At 41.4% G+C, this 21,123-nt stretch overlaps 1 protein-coding gene across 1 annotated transcript in view; it reads right to left on the minus strand.

Moving 5' to 3' along the window:
* The window catches only part of LOC139384339 (transient receptor potential cation channel subfamily M member 7-like), an 80,475-nt gene that overhangs the window by 17,449 nt on the left and 41,903 nt on the right, over positions 1-21,123 (minus strand). Inside the window, exons 20-26 of the mRNA XM_071129046.1 lie at positions 18,980-19,108; positions 18,386-18,637; positions 6,431-6,605; positions 2,795-2,927; positions 2,465-2,649; positions 2,014-2,146; positions 1,076-1,857 (exon numbers count right to left, since the gene is read on the minus strand). Of these exons, the coding sequence (XP_070985147.1) occupies positions 1,076-1,857; positions 2,014-2,146; positions 2,465-2,649; positions 2,795-2,927; positions 6,431-6,605; positions 18,386-18,637; positions 18,980-19,108 (1,789 nt within the window). The remainder of the gene's footprint in view (positions 1-1,075; positions 1,858-2,013; positions 2,147-2,464; positions 2,650-2,794; positions 2,928-6,430; positions 6,606-18,385; positions 18,638-18,979; positions 19,109-21,123) is intronic.

Below are 21,123 nucleotides of genomic sequence, written 5' to 3' on the forward strand. Positions count from 1 at the left end.
AAAATCTATTTTAATTCCAGGTTGTAAGGCAACAAAATAGGAAAAATGCCAAGGGGGCTGAATACTTTCGCAAGCCACTGTAAGGGTACCACAGGTTATTCCTTAAAGTTTGCAACCGTTTATTGACTTATCGAATGTGTATGTTTTACTGGCGAATGACAATGAGTTGTTGCTATGAGTTTATGAAGTCTATTGATTGAACATGATGGCATACTGATTGGTTTATTTTGAAGTCTTGATTGAGCATGGTGCCATACTGATTGGTTTATTTTGAAGTCTTGATTGAGCATGGTGCCATACTGATTGGTTTATTTTGAAGACTTGATTGAGCAGGTGCCATATCAGGTTATGCTCAGGGTTTTTGAATTTTGAGAACACACCTGTGGTTATTTCATTTTAGTTAGACCCCATACCACCCCATTAGACCACTAACAACCATACTTCACCCTGGTTAGGAAAAGGTGTGTTACAGGTGAAAGGTAGAGTGTGATCTGAGATTTTCCCCACTGCCAACTTAAACTCTGACTCAAACTCTGACTCAAACCTCTGTCTCTGGTAGTTTCCCTGCTGTCACTTCTCAGGGGGGCTTCAGTCCTTCTTTCCCCCTGCTGAGGGGACCCTGGCTGGGCCATGGGGCTTGAGGACCCCACCTCTCTGGTTCTACAGCCGCGGGGTCTCCTGGGCACCACTGCAGAGGCCAGGGCGCAGCCAGGGAGGGGGCTGTTCCTGTGAGCGTCAGCATGCGGCGAGGGTGCGGCCTGACGGGCGGTCTCAGGAGCCAACGGAAGCTCAGCATTTCTGCCCTGCCCACCGATCAGAACTCCTTCCGGTCTTCCCTCGTCATCGGAAAATGCCTCATTCACATATCCTTCTGCCCTCCCCTCCCTCTCACACCTCCCTTTCGCCCTCTCCCCTCCCTCACCCCTCCCCTCCTTCTCACCAATTGCTTCCCGTTTCTCAATGGAAGCAGGCAAGCAAACGGGGCGAGCAATGTCAGAAGTCTTGGACACAACAACAACAACAGTGGGGTACACACAGCTAGTGTCCTCGTCTTTCTCCTCACAGTTATACTTACCAACAAACGCACCAAACTCTACAGCAAAGGCAGAGGTGGAAGCAGAGGTTCTGTCTTTGTCTGGCCCAGCCAGGCTGAGTTCTGGGTGGCTGGAGACCGAGGGCTGGGAGGGGGTAGAGCTGACGTAGAAAGCAGCCCTAGCAGAGGGCACGCTGGGCAGGCTGGAGGGGCAGTCGGAGATGCCCACCTGCACTGGACGGGTCAGCTGCCACTGGGTGAAGGAGTGGCCGCGTAGCCGCAGCTCTGGAGGACTGACAGTAGGGGGCGCCGGAGCTGGGCAGAGGGAGAAGGCACTGTGACTAGCACTGCCACCCGTGGAGGATCCAGCCTCTATAGCAGCAGTAGCTTGGTGCCCCAGCCCAGCCCAGTCTCCTCTCCGCTCTGGGGGACTGAGCGTCAGTGGCGGGTTTGGGTCCACCCCACTCCCAAACAGAGAATCAGCCATGTTGCCCCCCACCACCACCCCGGACACCTGGGGGAAGGAGGAACCGAAGTAGGCGCCCACGCTGCGTTTTACCCCCTTGGATTGGGGGGTAGGGTCCTGGGGGGTGGGGGCCAGGCTGGGGGCAAAGTTTTTGGACAGACTGAGCTCCCTGGTGATCTGGTTGTGGACCTTGCTGGCTTCAGAGGCCCTCTGGGCGGTCAGGGTCTTCAGGGTGTCCACGGTCAGAGCTGACAGGTCCTGAAGGTGGCCGATCTGAGAGTCCAGCGTGTGGAGGGAACGCTTGATGAAGTTCACTCTATTACCGACCTCCTTCAGCTGGATACACATGGTCTCAACCCTGAGGAGAGAAAGGAGAAACACGTCTATGTTGCCACAGAGTTCAATATTCAATTAACCTCCTAATCCTCTTATGTTATATATACACTATAACTGTTACTGTCAGCGCAAGGGTCAAATAAAAACTGGGGTGAATGGTAACTAATGTAACAGTTACCTGTCTGATGTGAGGCGGATGCGCTCATCGCTCCCTGAGTGGAACTGGTCGTTTTTCTCATGGAAGTACGTCTCCACACACTGCTCCTCAAAGTCATGGAGCTTCTTCTGATCCTCCTCCGTTAGAAACAACTCTGGAGGGAGGAAGGTAGGGAAGGAAAGATGGGGAGATGGGAAGGGAGAGGATGAAGAGCTTTCTAGTTTCAACAAGGCATTTCACCTCTTTTACAGATCAACGTAACTACTAGTACACATTTTCAAATAAGTTATTGTAGCTGCATATATTTTTACTGATAAACTAGAGATCCCAGAGACACCTATACATTTTATAGTCTGTTCATACACTACTGGTGTCCCCCAGAGCTCAGTACTAGGGCCTCTCTTGTTCTCTCTGATCACCAAGTGGTTCTGTCATATCCGCATTTTAGAGCGATAAATGGTAGTTCCCGTACTTGGTCCGTAAGAGTGACTGTCCTTCTTCCTCTTGTGACAGATGCAGGAGAAGAAAGAGACTAGGTGGGAGAGGAGGATGAGGGGAGGAGGGAGGACTGGCTTCTCATGGTAGGCCATGACGAAATGATACCTCTGGTACTTCCATACCAGATTACTGATTGACATCACTTGGAGGTACACATTACTGAGGAGAAGAGAGAGATGGCAAAAATAGATATACACAGTGATGTAGAAAATTGGGGAAAAACATACTGTTATTAATGAATAATTAGAATAGTATTGGTCACAGAACAGCGCTCTGTGGAACACCATTGTGTGTGTAGTCTTACTTGAAGAAGGCGATGAGAAGGTTAACTATCAATATGTATTGGACAAAGAGGTAGACTGCTTGTAGGAAAGGAGTGATCCACACTGAAGTGGAGCACAGGGATTTCACATTCGTATCAGTATTATTGGCACACACTGTGGAGAGAGGGGACAGGGTCAGAGAAACACACACAGTGTTTCACACATCCCAACACAAATAACACACACATCCCAAACAACACACAGTGACAAGTGTAGATCATTCACACACACACACCTCTAAACTCCAAGCACTGGTTTTGTACAGCCAAATTAAGCTTTCTATTGTCTTTGTCTCTCCAGATTTTTTGTTTTTGTCTAGGAGTAAACATAATTTGGGTCAGTAAAACCAGCGACTACCATCTAATTTGTAGAATAACATTTCATTATACTGCACAGTATCTACTGCTACTGTATACATTCTGCTCTATATATCAATAGGTAGTCTCTTCCCACAGCTGCTGTATCTCCCACACAACTGTGGTGGAGTTGGTTCCTCCCTGAGTCTGATGAGCGAGACAGGTAGCTGCGACTACTATACAGTGAGGGAAAAAAGTATTTGATCCCCTGCTGATTTTGTATGTTTGCCCACTGACAAAGAAATGATCAGTCTATATTTTTAATGTTAGGTTTTTTTGAACAGTGAGACAGAATAACAACAACAAAAATCCAGAAAAACGCATGTCAAAATGGTTATAAATTGATTTGCATTTTTTGTTGAATTTTTACCCCCCTTTTCTCCCCAATTTCGTGGTGTCCAATTGTTAGTAGCTACTATCTTGTCTCATTGCTACAACTCCCGTACGGGCTCGGGAGAGACGAAGGTCGAAAGTCATGCGTCCTCCGATACACAACCCAACCAAGCCGCACTGCTTCTTAACACAGCGCACATCCAACCCGGAAGCCAGCCGCACCAATGTTTCGGAGGAAACACCGTGCACCTGGCGACCTTGGTTAGCGCGCACTGCGCCCGGCCCGCCACAGGAGTCGCTGGTGCGCAATGAGACAAGGATATCCATACCGGCCTAACCCGGACGACGCTAGGACAATTGTGCGTCACCCCACTGACCTCCCGGTCGCGATCGGTTGCGACAGAGAACCTGGTCGCGAACCCAGGGTCTCTAGTGGCACAGAGCCCTTAACCACTGCACCACCCGGGAGGCCTGATTTGCATTTTAATGAGGGAAATAAGTATTTGACCCCTCTGCAAAACATGACTTAGTACTTGGTGGAAAACCCCTTGTTGGCAATCACAGAGGTCAGATGTGTCTTGTAGTTGGCCACCAGGTTTGCACACATCTCAGGAGGGATTTTGGCCCACTCCTCTTTGCAGATCTTCTCCAAGTCATTAAGGTTTCGAGGCTGACGTTTGGCAACTCAAACCTTCAGCTCCCTCCACAGATTTTCTATGGGATTAAGGTCTGGAGACTGGCTAGGCCACTCCAGGACCTTAATGTGCTTCTTCTTGAGCCACTCCTTTGTTGCCTTGGCTGTGTGTTTTGGGTCATTGTCATGCTGGAATACCAATCCACGACACATTTTCAATGCCCTGGCTGAGGGAAGGAGGTTTTCACCCAAGATTTGACGGCACATGGCCCTGTTCATCGTCCCTTTGATGCGGTGAAGTTGTCCTGTCCCCTTAGCAGAAAAACACCCCCAAAGCATAATGTTTCCACCTCCATGTTTGACGGTGGGGATGGTGTTCTTGGGGTCATAGGCAGCATTCCTCCTCCTCCAAACACGGCGAGTTGAGTTGATGCCAAAGAGCTCCATTTTGGTCTCATCTGACCACAACACTTGGTCTCATCTGACCACAACTCACCCAGTTGTCCTCTGAATCATTCAGATGTTCATTGGCAAACTTCAGACGGGCATGTATATGTGCTTTCTTGAGCAGGGGGACCTTGCGGGCGCTGCAGGATTTCAGTCCTTCATGGCCTAGCGTGTTACCAATTGTTTTCTTGATGACTATGGTCCCAGCTGCCTTGAAATCATTCACAAGATCCTCCCGTGTAGTTCTGGGCTGATTCCTCACCGTTCTCATGATCAATGCTACTCCACGAGGTGAGATCTTGCATGGAGCCCCAGGCCGAGGGAGATTGACAGTTCTTATGTGTTTCTTCCATTTGCAAATAATTGCACCAACTGTTGTCACCTTCTCACCAAGCTGCTTGGCGATGGTCTTGTAGCCCATTCCAGCCTTGTGTCGGTCTACAATCTTGTCCCTGACATCCTTGGAGAGCTCTTTGGTCTTGGCCATGGTTGAGAGTTTGGAATCTGATTGATTGATTGATTGCTTCTGTGGACAGGTGTCTTTTATACAAATAACAAACTGAGATTAGGAGCACTCCCTACCATTAAAATTATAGACTGATCATTTCTTTGTCAGTGGGCAAATGTACAAAATCAGCAGGGGATCAAATAACTTTTTCCCCTCACTGTATATTACACAATGTATCTTCCGTAAATATCATTACTCAATATCATAAACACACTATCTCAAATGTGCTCTATGCAGCAAATCTGAATGTCACTTAGTCTCCTATTGACATAATTGCGAGACTAAGTGAAAAGTTCCCTTAACTGGAAGTTAAGAATTATCCCCATGTGTACAACAATGTTTACTAAATGTTACAGGATGAGGCATTTGACGTTGGTTCCTACTTCACAGTAGGGCCGATTCAAAATACGTTTTTTCCCCCCAGAAATGGCTTCTTGAACATGTGACCTTTCATGTGCCTTAAATACAAACTTGTATGGGATTGGTAAATATGAATAAAAATGTCAAATGTGCCTAGTTTAGCCAAGGAGAAAGCACTGAGCTATACTGGGAGAAAGACAGGATATTTCCTGGCTAGTCATGATTGGCTGAGATAATGGTTGGGTATGCCGAGATATGATCCCTGTTTGGTTTGTCATGTCACAGGCTTCTGGATATAACAGAATGGGCTTTTCTCTGATAAATTCACAGATCATCTTTAAATCACAGATTTTTTGGAAAGATAAAACTATGGAAAACTGCAAAAGTGTTCCTACAGCTCTCAAAAACATTGCTGCCCTGAATTTAGCAGGGTTTAAGTAGAGAGACTACTTTCTGGAGGACAGTTCCATGCTGACTCCCATGTTTACTCAAACTACAGTGTAGGATACGCCATTTTGAAGCTCTGAGCCTGTACTTTAAGCAAATCACTTACATTTGACATGCCTCAAGAGAAATCTGGACCCAATAATCTAAACTAAAGCCCTGATTGGTTAAAAGCTGCTGTTCTCTACCATTGCTGGCTATACCTTCCCTAACAGGGGCCGACTGGCTGTGTCCTCAATCAACTCCTAGCCTCTACCTCCTAAGGACTTGATTACTTATGAAAGAACTGGATAGGCATAGTAAAACATATGCATATCCAATCAAGGGTCTAGGGTCTCATTCTGTACTCTAAATCAAAATCATTTAAACACAGCGACTGTGTGAGGTGACTGTGGTGCGGTGCAGGACGCGTTGACTAGACCAAACCTGGGTTTTTGATTGATTTCCAGTGCTAATCAGCTTCTCATGCCGTGGTGAGAATCCTTAAGAAAACTCTTACCATCGTAGTCGTTTATACCAGGCTCGTCTTCCTTACCGTCAATTTCATACGCATACACTTCCCCGTACATCATCCAGTACGGCTGGAAGACCACATCTTTGAGCAGCGTCCAACTGGGCTCCTCATTTGGGTACAGGATGGCTTTCCGCGGCACGCCATAACTCAACAACACCACCGCCATGATCACCACAATATAAAACATATTGGCCACCTAGAGGAATAATATGTATATTACATACACACATTACAGGATGGCTTTCTGGGGCATGCCATAACGCAACACCAGCACCACCTAGAGGAATAATATGTATATTACATACACACATTACAGGATGGCTTTCTGGGGCATGCCATAACTCAACACCAGCACCACCTAGAGGAATAATATGTATATTACATACACACATTACAGGATGGCTTTCTGGGGCATGCCATAACTCAACACCAGCACCACCTAGAGGAATAATATGTATATTACATACACACATTGCAGGATGGCTTTCTGGGGCATGCCATAACTCAACACCAGCACCACCTAGAGGAATAATATGTATATTACATACACACATTACAGGATGGCTTTCTGGGGCATGCCATAACGCAACACCAGCACCACCTAGAGGAATAATATGTATATTACATACACACATTACAGGATGGCTTTCTGGGGCATGCCATAACGCAACACCAGCACCACCTAGAGGAATAATATGTATATTACATACACACATTACAGGATGGCTTTCTGGGGCATGCCATAACTCAACACCAGCACCACCTAGAGGAATATATACATTGTCCTATACATTATCACAACAATACAAAACAGCCATCTGTATGAATAGAGACATTACCACCACTATTTTAAGGGTATGTGCATGCAGTTAACCAGGTCTGAGAATAAACGTCCAAGTTCCTGGGAAATACTGATAGAATTTCCGGACTCACAGCTACGGCGCCTCAGAATGAACAGAACTGGTGCTGGATCCCCGTAGTCTATCAAAACATGTTGTTGATAGTAGACATTACTGCCACTATGTAAAACATGTTGATATATAGAGGTAACTGCCACTATGTAAAACATGTTGTTGATATATAGAGGTAACTGCCACTATGTAAAACATGTTGATATATAGAGGTAACTGCCACTATGTAAAACATGTTGATATATAGGAGGTAACTGCCACTATGTAAAACATGTTGATATATAGATATATATGTATATATAGAGGTAACTGCCACTATGTAAAACATGTTGATATATAGGAGGTAACTGCCACTATGTAAAACATGTTGTTGATATATAGAGGTAACTGCCACTATGTAAAACATGTTGTTATATAGGAGGTAACTGCCACTATGTAAAACATGTTGTTATATATAGGTAACTGCCACTATGTAAAACATGTTGTTGATAGTAAACATTACTGCCACTATGTAAAACATGTTGTTATATAGAGGTAACTGCCACTATGTAAAACATGTTGATATATAGAGGTAACTGCCATTATGTAAAACATGTTGTTGATATATAGAGGTAACTGCCACTATGTAAAACATGTTGATATATAGACTATGGTAACTGCCACTATGTAAAACATGTTGATATATAGGAGGTAACTGCCACTATGTAAAACATGTTGTTGATATATAGAGGTAACTGCCACTATGTAAAACATGTTGATATATAGAGGTAACTGCCACTATGTAAAACATGTTGTTGATAGTAAACATTACTGCCACTATGTAAAACATGTTGATATATAGGAGGTAACTGCCACTATGTAAAACATGTTGATATATATAGGTAACTGCCACTATGTAAAACATGTTGTTGATAGTAAACATTACTGCCACTATGTAAAACATGTTGATATATAGAGGTAACTGCCACTATGTAAAACATGTTGATATATAGAGGTAACTGCCACTATGTAAAACATGTTGTTGATAGTAAACATTACTGCCACTATGTAAAACATGTTGATATATAGAGGTAACTGCCACTATGTAAAACATGTTGTTGATAGTAAACATTACTGCCACTATGTAAAACATGTTGATATATAGAGGTAACTGCCACTATGTAAAACATGTTGTTATAGTAAACATTACTGCCACTATGTAAAACATGTTGATATATAGAGGTAACTGCCACTATGTAAAACATGTTGATATATAGAGGTAACTGCCACTATGTAAAACATGTTGATATATAGAGGTAACTGCCACTATGTAAAACATGTTGATATATAGGAGGTAACTGCCACTATGTAAAACATGTTGTTGATATATAGAGGTAACTGCCACTATGTAAAACATGTTGTTGATAGCAGACATTACTGCCACTATGTAAAACATGTTGATATATAGGAGGTAACTGCCACTATGTAAAACATGTTGATATATAGAGGTAACTGCCACTATGTAAAACATGTTGATATATAGGAGGTAACTGCCACTATGTAAAACATGTTGATATATAGAGGTAACTGCCACTATGTAAAACATGTTGATATATAGAGGTAACTGCCACTATGTAAAACATGTTGATATATAGAGGTAACTGCCACTATGTAAAACATGTTGATATATAGGAGGTAACTGCCACTATGTAAAACATGTTGATATATAGGAGGTAACTGCCACTATGTAAAACATGTTGATATATAGGAGGTAACTGCCACTATGTAAAACATGTTGATATATAGGAGGTAACTGCCACTATGTAAAACATGTTGATATATAGAGGTAACTGCCACTATGTAAAACATGTTGATATATAGAGGTAACTGCCACTATGTAAAACATGTTGATATATAGAGGTAACTGCCACTATGTAAAACATGTTGATATATAGGAGGTAACTGCCACTATGTAAAACATGTTGTTGATAGTAAACATTACTGCCACTATGTAAAACATGTTGATATATAGAGGTAACTGCCACTATGTAAAACATGTTGATATATATAGAGGTAACTGCCACTATGTAAAACATGTTGATATATAGAGGTAACTGCCACTATGTAAAACATGTTGATATATATAGGTAACTGCCACTATGTAAAACATGTTGTTGATATATATGAGGTAACTGCCACTATGTAAAACATGTTGATATATATAGATAACTGCCACTATGTAAAACATGTTGATATATAGAGGTAACTGCCACTATGTAAAACATGTTGATATATAGAGGTAACTGCCACTATGTAAAACATGTTGATATATAGGAGGTAACTGCCACTATGTAAAACATGTTGTTATATATATAGCCACTATGTAAAACTGCCACTATGTAAAACATGTTGATATATAGAGGTAACTGCCACTATGTAAAACATGTTGATATATAGAGGTAACTGCCACTATGTAAAACATGTTGATATATAGAGGTAACTGCCACTATGTAAAACATGTTGATATATAGAGGTAACTGCCACTATGTAAAACATGTTGATACTGCCACTATGTAAAACATGTTGATATATAGGAGGTAACTGCCATTATGTAAAACATGTTGTTGATATATAACTGCCACTATGTAAAACATGTTGTAACTGCCACTATGTAAAACATGTTGATATATAGGAGGTAACTGCCACTATGTAAAACATGTTGTTGATATATAGGAGGTAACTGTATATATAGGTAACTGCCACTATGTAAAACATGTTGATATATAGAGGTAACTGCCACTATGTAAAACATGTTGATATATAGAGGTAACTGCCACTATGTAAAACATGTTGATATATAGAGGTAACTGCCACTATGTAAAACATGTTGATATATAGAGGTAACTGCCACTATGTAAAACATGTTGATATATAGAGGTAACTGCCACTATGTAAAACATGTTGATATATAGGAGGTAACTGCCACTATGTAAAACATGTTGATATATAGAGGTAACTGCCACTATGTAAAACATGTTGATATATAGAGGTAACTGCCACTATGTAAAACATGTTGATATATAGAGGTAACTGCCACTATGTAAAACATGTTGTTGATATATAGAGGTAACTGTCACTATGTAAAACATGTTGATATATAGAGGTAACTGCCACTATGTAAAACATGTTGATATATAGGAGGTAACTGCCACTATGTAAAACATGTTGTTGATAGTAAACATTACTGCCACTATGTAAAACATGTTGATATATAGAGGTAACTGCCACTATGTAAAACATGTTGTTGATAGTAGACATTACTGCCACTATGTAAAACATGTTGATATATAGAGGTAACTGCCACTATGTAAAACATGTTGATATATAGAGGTAACTGCCACTATGTAAAACATGTTGTTGATAGTAAACATTACTGCCACTATGTAAAACATGTTGATATATAGGAGGTAACTGCCACTATGTAAAACATGTTGATATATAGGAGGTAAATGCCACTATGTAAAACATGTTGTTGATATATATGAGTTGTAACTGCCACTATGTAAAACATGTTGATATATAGAGGTAACTGCCACTATGTAAAACATGTTGTTGATAGCCACTATGTAAAACATGTTGATATATATAGGTAACTGCCACTATGTAAAACATGTTGATATATAGAGGTAACTGCCACTATGTAAAACATGTTGATATATATAGGTAACTGCCACTATGTAAAACATGTTGATATATAGGAGGTAACTGCCACTATGTAAAACATGTTGATATATAGATAACTGTAGACATCACTGTAAAACATGTTGATATATAGAGGTAACTGCCACTATGTAAAACATGTTGATATATAGAGGTAACTGCCACTATGTAAAACATGTTGATATATATAGGTAACTGCCACTATGTAAAACATGTTGATATATAGGAGGTAACTGCCACTATGTAAAACATGTTGTTGATAGTAGACATTACTGCCACTATGTAAAACATGTTGTTGATAGTAGACATTACTGCCACTATGTAAAACATGTTGTTGATAGTAGACATTACTGCCACTATGTAAAACATGTTGATATATAGAGGTAACTGCCACTATGTAAAACATGTTGATATATAGAGGTAACTGCCACTATGTAAAACATGTTGTTATATAGGAGGTAACTGCCACTATGTAAAACATGTTGATATAGAGGTAACTGCCACTATGTAAAACATGTTGTATATAGAGGTAACTAGTATGTAAAACATGTTGATATATAGAGGTAACTGCCACTATGTAAAACATGTTGTTATATATAGAGGTAACTGCCACTATGTAAAACATGTTGATATATAGAGGTAACTGCCACTATGTAAAACATGTTGATATATAGAGGTAACTGCCACTATGTAAAACATGTTGATATATAGAGGTAACTGCCACTATGTAAAACATGTTGATATATAGAGGTAACTGCCACTATGTAAAACATGTTGTTGATAGTAGACATTACTGCCACTATGTAAAACATGTTGTTATATAGAGGTAACTGCCACTATGTAAAACATGTTGATAACTGCCACTATGTAAAACATGTTGATATATAGGAGGTAACTGCCACTATGTAAAACATGTTGATATATAGTAAAACATGTTGAGGTAACTGCCACTATGTAAAACATGTTGATATATAGAGGTAACTGCCACTATGTAAAACATGTTGATATATAGAGGCCACTAACTGCCACTATGTAAAACATGTTGATATATAGAGGTAACTGCCACTATGTAAAACATGTTGATATATAGAGGTAACTGCCACTATGTAAAACATGTTGATATATAGAGGTAACTGCCACTATGTAAAACATGTTGTTATAGAGGTAACTGCCACTATGTAAAACATGTTGTAACTGCCACTATGTAAAACATGTTGATATATAGAGGTAACTGCCACTATGTAAAACATGTTGATATATAGAGGTAACTGCCACTATGTAAAACATGTTGATATATAGAGGTAACTGCCACTATGTAAAACATGTTGATATATAGAGGTAACTGCCACTATGTAAAACATGTTGATATATAGAGGTAACTGCCACTATGTAAAACATGTTGATATATAGAGGTAACTGCCACTATGTAAAACATGTTGTTGATATATAGAGGTAACTGCCACTATGTAAAACATGTTGATATATAGAGGTAACTGCCACTATGTAAAACATGTTGTTAATATGCCACTATGTAAAACATGTTGAGGTAACTGCCACTATGTAAAACATGTTGATATATAGAGGTAACTGCCACTATGTAAAACATGTTGTATGATAGTAAACATTACTGCCACTATGTAAAACATGTTGATATATAGAGGTAACTGCCACTATGTAAAACATGTTGTTATATAGAGGTAACTGCCACTATGTAAAACATGTTGATATATAGATATGCCACTATGTAAAACATGTTGATATATAGGGTAACTGCCACTATGTAAAACATGTTGATATATAGAGGTAACTGCCACTATGTAAAACATGTTGATATATAGAGGTAACTGCCACTATGTAAAACATGTTGATATATAGAGGTAACTGCCACTATGTAAAACATGTTGATATATAGGAGGTAACTGCCACTATGTAAAACATGTTGATATATAGAGGTAACTGCCACTATGTAAAACATTGTTGATATATAGCCACTATGTAAAACATGTTGTTGAACATGCCACTATGTAAAACATGTTGTTGATAGTAGACATTACTGCCACTATGTAAAACATGTTGTTGATATATAGAGGTAACTGCCACTATGTAAAACATGTTGATATATAGAGGTAACTGCCACTATGTAAAACATGTTGATAGTAGATATATAGAGGTAACTGCCACTATGTAAAACATGTTGTTGATAGTAGACATTACTGCCACTATGTAAAACATGTTGATATATAGGAGGTAACTGCCACTATGTAAAACATGTTGATATATAGAGGTAACTGCCACTATGTAAAACATGTTGATATATAGATAGCCACTATGTAAAACATGTATATAGAGGTAACTGCCACTATGTAAAACATGTTGATATATAGAGGTAACTGCCACTATGTAAAACATGTTGATATATAGAGGTAACTGCCACTATGTAAAACATGTAGTAGACATTGCCACTATGTAAAACATGTTGTTATATAGAGGTAACTGCCACTATGTAAAACATGTTGATATATAGAGGTAACTGCCACTATGTAAAACATGTTGATATATAGAGGTAACTGCCACTATGTAAAACATGTTGATATATAGAGGTAACTGCCACTATGTAAAACATGTTGATATATAGAGGTAACTGCCACTATGTAAAACATGTTGTTGATAGTAAACATTACTGCCACTATGTAAAACATGTTGATATATAGAGGTAGGTAACTGCCACTATGTAAAACATGTTGTTATATAGAGGTAACTGGTAACATGCCACTATGTAAAACATGTTGTTGATATATAGGAGGTAACTGCCACTATGTAAAACATGTTGATATATAGAGGTAACTGCCACTATGTAAAACATGTTGATATATAGAGGTAACTGCCACTATGTAAAACATGTTGATATATAGAGGTAACTGCCACTATGTAAAACATGTTGTTGATATAGACATTACTGCCACTATGTAAAACATGTTGATATATAGAGGTAACTGCCATCCACCTGAGAGGCGGGGCTACCCCTTTAAAAACACCCCCACCTGCAATCATTAGCCTCTTTCAAACCAAACTAGCATGGAACCCTAGAGATGTGCTATTGACTGAAAACCATCTGATCAACCGTCACACATTACCTAAATAAATTATTTAGTCAACCACCAATTGTGCAAGTTCTCCCACTTAAAAAGATGAGAGAGGCCTGTAATTTTAATCATAGGTACACTTCAACTATGACAGACAAAATTAGGAGAAAAAAAATCCAGAAAATCTCATTGTAGGATTTTTAATGAATTTATTTGCAAATTATGGTGGAAAATAAGTATTTGGTCAATAACAAAAGTTTATCTCAATACTTTGTTATATACCCTTTGTTGGCAATGACAGAGGTCAAACGTTTTCTGTAAGTCTTCGTAAGGTTTTCACACACGGTTGCTGGTATTTTGGCCCATTCCTCCATGCAGATCTCCTCTAGAGCAGTGATGTTTTGGGGCTGTTGCTGGGCAACAAGGACTTTCAACTCCCTCCAAATATTTTCTATGGGGTTGAGATCTGGAGACTGGCTAGGCCACTCCAGGACCTTGAAATGCTTCTTACAAAGCCACTCCTTCGTTGCCCGGGCAGTGTGTTTGGGATCATTGTCATGCTGAAAGACCCAGCCACGTTTAATCTTCAATGCCCTTGCTGATGGAAGGAGGTTTTCACTCAAAATCTCACGATACATGGCCCCATTCATTCTTTCCTTTACACGGATCAGTCGTCCTGGTCCCTTTGCAGAAAAACAGCCCCAAAGCATGATGTTTCCACCCCCATGCTTCACAGTAGGTATGGTGGTCTTTGGATGCAACTCAGCATTCTTTGTCCTCCAAACACGACGAGTTGAGTTTTTACCAAAAAGTTATATTTTGGTTTCATCTGACCATATGACATTCTCCCAATCTTCTTCTGGATCATCCAAATGCTCTCTAGCAAACTTCAGAAGGGCCTGGACATGTACTGGCTTAAGCAGGGGTCTGGCACTGCAGGATTTGAGTCCCTGGCGGCGTAGTGTGTTACTGATGGTAAGTTTTGTTACTTTGGTCCCAGCTCTCTGCAGGTCATTCACTAGGTCCCCCTGTGTGGTTCTGGGATTTTTGCTCACTGTTCTTGTGATCATTTTGACCCCACGGGGTGAGATCTTGCGTGGAGCCCCAGATCGAAGGAGATTATCAGTGGTCTTGTATGTCTTCCATTTCCTAATAATTGTTCCCACAGTTGATTTCTTCAAACCAAGCTGCTTACCTATTGCAGATTCAGTCTTCCCAGCCTGGTGCAGGTCTACAATTTTGTTTCTGGTGTCCTTTGACAGCTCTTTGGTCTTGGCCATAGTGGAGTTTGGAGTGTGACTGTTTGAGGTTGTGGACAGGTGTCTTTTATACTGATAACAAGTTCAAACAGGTGCCATTAATACAGATAACAAGTGGAGGACAGAGTAGCCTCTTAAAGAAGTTACAGGTCTGTGAGAGCCAGAAATTTTGCTTGTTTGTAGGTGAACAAATACTTATTTTCTACCATAATTTGCAAATAAATTCATAAAAAAATCCTACAATGTGATTTTCTGGATTTTTTTCTTCTCATTTTGTCTGTCATAGTTGAAGTGTGCCTATGATGAAAATTACAGGCCTCTCTCATCTTTTTAAGTGGGAGAACTTGCACAATTGGTGGCTGACTAAATACTTTTTTGCCCCACTGTACATATAAAATGGGTAGAGCTCCTCTCACTAAATTGATCACTAACCTTTTGTGAGCCATTTACTCGTGCTCTGCTACGCAGCACAGTCATATCTGACTAAGATCATAACATGGTGTCAGAAGTGCTTCAACCTTGTCAAATATATACTACAGGAGAGATTATTTCAGAGAAAATACTGTTTCTTGAGGTTTGTCAGAGTTTAGAGTGATGAAAAGCAGCTAACTGTTCTCTTCATTGAGCAGAGCAGCCCAAGTGGAGCCGTTGCCTCTTTATGCTGCTGCTACTCTCAGTTTATAATCTATGCATAGGCACTTTAACTCTACCTACATGCACATAAACTCAGCAAAAAAAAAAAAAGAAACATCCCTTTTCAGGATCCTTCACAGATCTTCATTGTAAAGGTTTAAACACTGTTTCACATGCTTGTTCAATGAACCATAAACAATTAATGAACAAGCGCCTGTGGAACGGTCGTTAAGACACTAACAACTTACAGACGGTAGGCAATTAAGGTCACAGTTATGAAAACTTAGGACACTAAAGAGGCCTTTCTACTGACTGAAAAACACCAAAAGAAAGATGCCCCGGGTCCCTGCTCATCGTGCCTTAGGCATGCTGCAAGGAGGCATGAGGACTGCAGATGTGGCCAGGGCAATAAATTGCAATGTCGGTACTATGAGACGCATAAGACAGAGCTACAGGGAGACAGGACCGACATCTGATCGTCCTCGCAGTGACAGACCACGTGTAACAACACCTGCACAGGATCGGTACATCCGAACATCACACCTGCGGGACAGGTGCAGGATGGCAACAACAACTGCCCGAGTTACACCAGGAACACACAATCCCTCCACCAGTGCTCAGACTGCCCGCAATAAGCTGAGAGAGGCTGGACTGAGGGCTTGTAGGTCTGTTGTAAGGAAGGTCCTCACCAGACATCACCTGCAACAACGTCGCCTACGGGCACAAACCAACCGTCGCTGGACCAGACAGGCCTGGCAAAAAGTGATTGTCACTGACGAGTCACGGTTTTGTCTCACCAGGGGTGATGGTCGGATTTGCGTTTATCGTCGAAGGAATGAGTGTTACACCGAGGCCTGTACTCTGGAGCGGGATCGATTTGGAGGTGGAGGGTCCGTTATGGTCTGGGACGGTGTGTCACAGCATCATCGGACTGAGCTTGTTGTCATTGCAGGCAATCTCAACGCTGTGCGTTACAGGGAAGACATCCTCCTCCCTCATGTGGTACTCTTCCTGCAGGCTCATCCTGAAATGACCCTCCAGCATGACAATGCCACCAACCACACTGCTCGTTCTGTGTGTGATTTCATGCAGGACAGGAATGTCAGTGTTCTGCCATGGCCAGCGAAGAGCCCAGATCTCAATCCCATTGAGCAAGTCTGGAACCTGTTGGATCGGAGGGTGAGGGCCATTCCCCCCAGAAATGTCCGGGAACTTGCAGGTGCCTTGGTGGAAGAGTGGGGTAACATCTCACAGCAAGAACTGGCAACTCTGGTGAGGAGGAGATGCACTGCAGTACTAAATGCAGCTGGTGGCCACACCAGATACTGACTGTTACTTTTCATTTTGACCACCCCTTTGTTCAGGGACACATTATTCAATTTCTGTTAGTCACATGTCTGTGGAACTTTTTCAGTTTATGTTTCAGTTGTTGAATCTTGTTATGTTCATACAAGTATTTACACATGTTAAGTTTGCTGAAAATAAAAGCAGTTGACAGTGCGATGACGTTTATTTTTTTGTTTATTACCTCAATTAACCGGTGCCCCCGCACATTGACTCTGTACCGGTACCCCCTGTATAAAGCCTCCACATTGACTCTGTACCGGTACCCCCTGTATAAAGCATCCACATTGACTCTGTATTGGTACTCCCTGTATATAGCATCCACATTGACTCTGTATTGGTACTCCCTGTATAAAGCCTCCACATTGACTCTGTATTGGTACTCCCTGTATATAGCATCCACATTGACTCTGTATTGGTACTCCCTGTATATAGCCTCCACATTGACTCTGTACTGTTACCCCCTGTATATAGCATCCACATTGACTCAGTATTGGTACTCCCTGTATAAAGTCTCCACATTGACTCTGTATTGGTACTCCCTGTATAAAGCCTCCACATTGACTCTGTATTGGTACTCCCTGTATATAGCATCCACATTGACTCTGTATTGGTACTCCCTGTATATAGCATCCACATTGACTCTGTATTGGTACTCCCTGTATAAAGCCTCCACATTGACTCTGTATTGGTACTCCCTGTATAAAGCCTCCACATTGACTCTGTATTGGTACTCCCTGTATATAGCATCCACATTGACTCTGTATTGGTGGTACTCCCTGTATATAGCCTCGCTGTTGTTATTTTACTGCTGCCCTTTATTTGTTACTTGAATTTCCTTTTTTTCTACTTATCCATTTTTACTTAACACATTTTTCTTCTTAACTTCTTAAAGCATTGTTGATTAAGGGCTCGTAAGTAAGCATTTTACTGTAAGGTCTACCTACACCTGTTGTATTCGGCGCATGTGACAAATACAATTTGATTTGACACAGTTGAAGAACGAATTTGGATTAGTAAAGCATTAGGGGAAAAAAGAACACTCACCATTTTACCGATCATCATCACATACGGTCCTGCTTGCTGGTTGACTGCCAGAATATCTAGGAGTCTCACGTACCAGAAGATGATATTCAAGCAATACACAGTCCGGCCTGGGACAAGCACATCCTCTCCTCCGATCCTCAATCCAAAGCCCACAAAGAAGGTGACAATAGCCAGGAAGTCTGAGAGGTTAAAATAGTCACTGAACCAGACTTTAACCTTCTGGCTAATCTTCCCAGCTTCAGACATAAACATCTACAAAGAAAGATACAGAACAGACAATAGGACATGAGTGCATCCAGTGAACTGAGAGCTCAAATCAACAATGGAAACATATTCTATCAACGTGAATGTGGACTCAGTACTTCTCTGTTTAAACTGTCACCTAGAAGAATGAGCTTGTTTAAAGCAAATTGAACTAAACTAAATGGTATTGAATCCTCTGAGAGACAAAGATAGCTGGGTAAGTGTCTTGTCCTTCTCATACAGTCATAGGGTCCAATCCAAATGGCAAAAGCAGTGCACTATATAGCAAATACGGTGCCAATTGGAACATAACCCTATTGATGTAGAGAGCAGGGAGCAGCATTAGCGTACCTCTCGTATCTTCTCAATGGCGGAGGTAAATATGTAGAGGATGACCACCCACTCTTGAGGAGACGGAAACTCGGGCATCCGGACCAGAACGACAAATGAGTAAAGCATCAGAAAACCCAGGTACGCCAGCTATCCAGGGGAAAACGCACACACACACACACACCTTTACACAGGCTATTATACAGACCCACAACACACACACCTTTACATACCATACACAGGCTATTATAATGACCCACAACACACACCGTTACATACCATACACAGGCTATTATACAGACCCACAACACACACCGTTACATACCATACACAGGCTATTATACAGACCCACAACACACACCGTTACATACCATACACAGGCTATTATACAGACCCACAACACACACACCTTTACATACCATACACAGGCTATTATACAGACCCACAAACGTACATCAGCTAGCCAGGAGACACACACCACACACATACACCTTAAATTAGGGTTATCAAGATACCAGTACCACGATACTAGGAAGTAAGGAAGGAAAGGAAAAATGAAGCAGACTTAATTACTTGAGGAAAACAGTCCTAATGTTGGAAAAGAACTGCCTTATGTTGTCACTGAGTCACATTTGTTTATTTAGCAATCAATAGCACGCACGGTTGTACAACAGCACCACAGAGTGAAGTCTGCTTTGTGCTTGTTTTGGTATTGTAGTATTGTGATACTGGTATTGTAGTATTGTGATACCAGTATCGATACTGGTAACACACACACACACACTAATACAGAAAGAACCAGGTAAGCGTAAAGCTGATTGAAAATGCTTCTTTATTGTTACTAAACCCTTGTCCAAGACAATGCCCAGGGCCCATATTTAAAAAGTGTCCCCCCCCCGTCCATATAATCTTATTTATTTAAAATCTATATCAACCCTTCTCAAACCTTTTCTCAGAGACCCCCAGATATTCCATGTATTTGAACTATTCCAGAACTAGCACACCCGAATCAACTAGTTAACTTATCATCAAGCCCTCGACCAGGTAAAACCGGTGTGCTAGTTTAGGGCCGTTAGAGGAGAGGTTTGAAAAAGTCTGATCTGTAGGGGTCATTATGACCTAAAAGGCTAAACTGATCCTATATCAGCAGTCCTACTTTGTTCCTGCTTTGTGACATACCCCCAGGTCTTTTTAGAGGTGAACGCTGTGAGCCTGACTAGCGAAGCATGAAGTGAAGGAAACTACAGCATTCAACAACACCTCTCAGCCATTATACAGACCCCCCCCCCCCTAGACATCAGTCATTCTAACTATGGCCCGGGGGTTAGGTAGGGTGTGTGTGGCTGTTGGAGGGCCGTGACTAAACTGAGACTGATCAGTGTGGGGATCAGTGCTGACTGGGGCAGGCAGGGTTATTATGTGGAAGCAGAGATCATGATGTGACAGACATGCAGTGAGAGATGGATCATTGTGTGGCAGGCAGCATATTTATGTTGATGTTGATTGTGGGGTAGATGAGCATCGATCTGGGTACAGCAGATATAGTTATGTTAAGGACTGTTCTACTGATGCTATCAGGACATGCAAATGAAGCCAGGGCACCTGGAACACCACCTGAGGGTACGTGTGTGTGTGTAGTATGCAGGGTGTGGGAAGTAGAGCTCTGGAAAAGTACACACACGCCCCAGCCTCCCCCTGTCCTCTCAACATGAACACGTTTCATGCCAGCCCTCCCTGGTCTCAGAGTACACACACTGGGCAAGTGGTGCTCAGTTTTAGACCGTTACATTGTTTCTAAAAGGGAAATCTCCACCCACCCGGGACACAAAGCGATTCAAAATGAACACACACACACACACACACACACACACACACACACACACACACACACACACACACACACACACACACACACACACACACACACACACACACACACACACACACACACACACACACACACACACACACACACACACACACACACACACACACACACACACACACACACACACACAGGGCAGGATACAGGAAATATCCCAGGAGGAGAAAGGAAACATCCCTTCCATTTAAGCTGCTTGGCGGCTCCACAGGGAAAACCTTGGTAGTCAGAACTCTGCTGTACCATTAAACATAGTAGGGCCCAGAGTGTCTGCTAGTCAGCT

This window comes from Oncorhynchus clarkii, chromosome 26 (assembly GCF_045791955.1).
Source record: "Oncorhynchus clarkii lewisi isolate Uvic-CL-2024 chromosome 26, UVic_Ocla_1.0, whole genome shotgun sequence".
Lineage (NCBI taxonomy): Eukaryota > Metazoa > Chordata > Actinopteri > Salmoniformes > Salmonidae > Oncorhynchus > Oncorhynchus clarkii.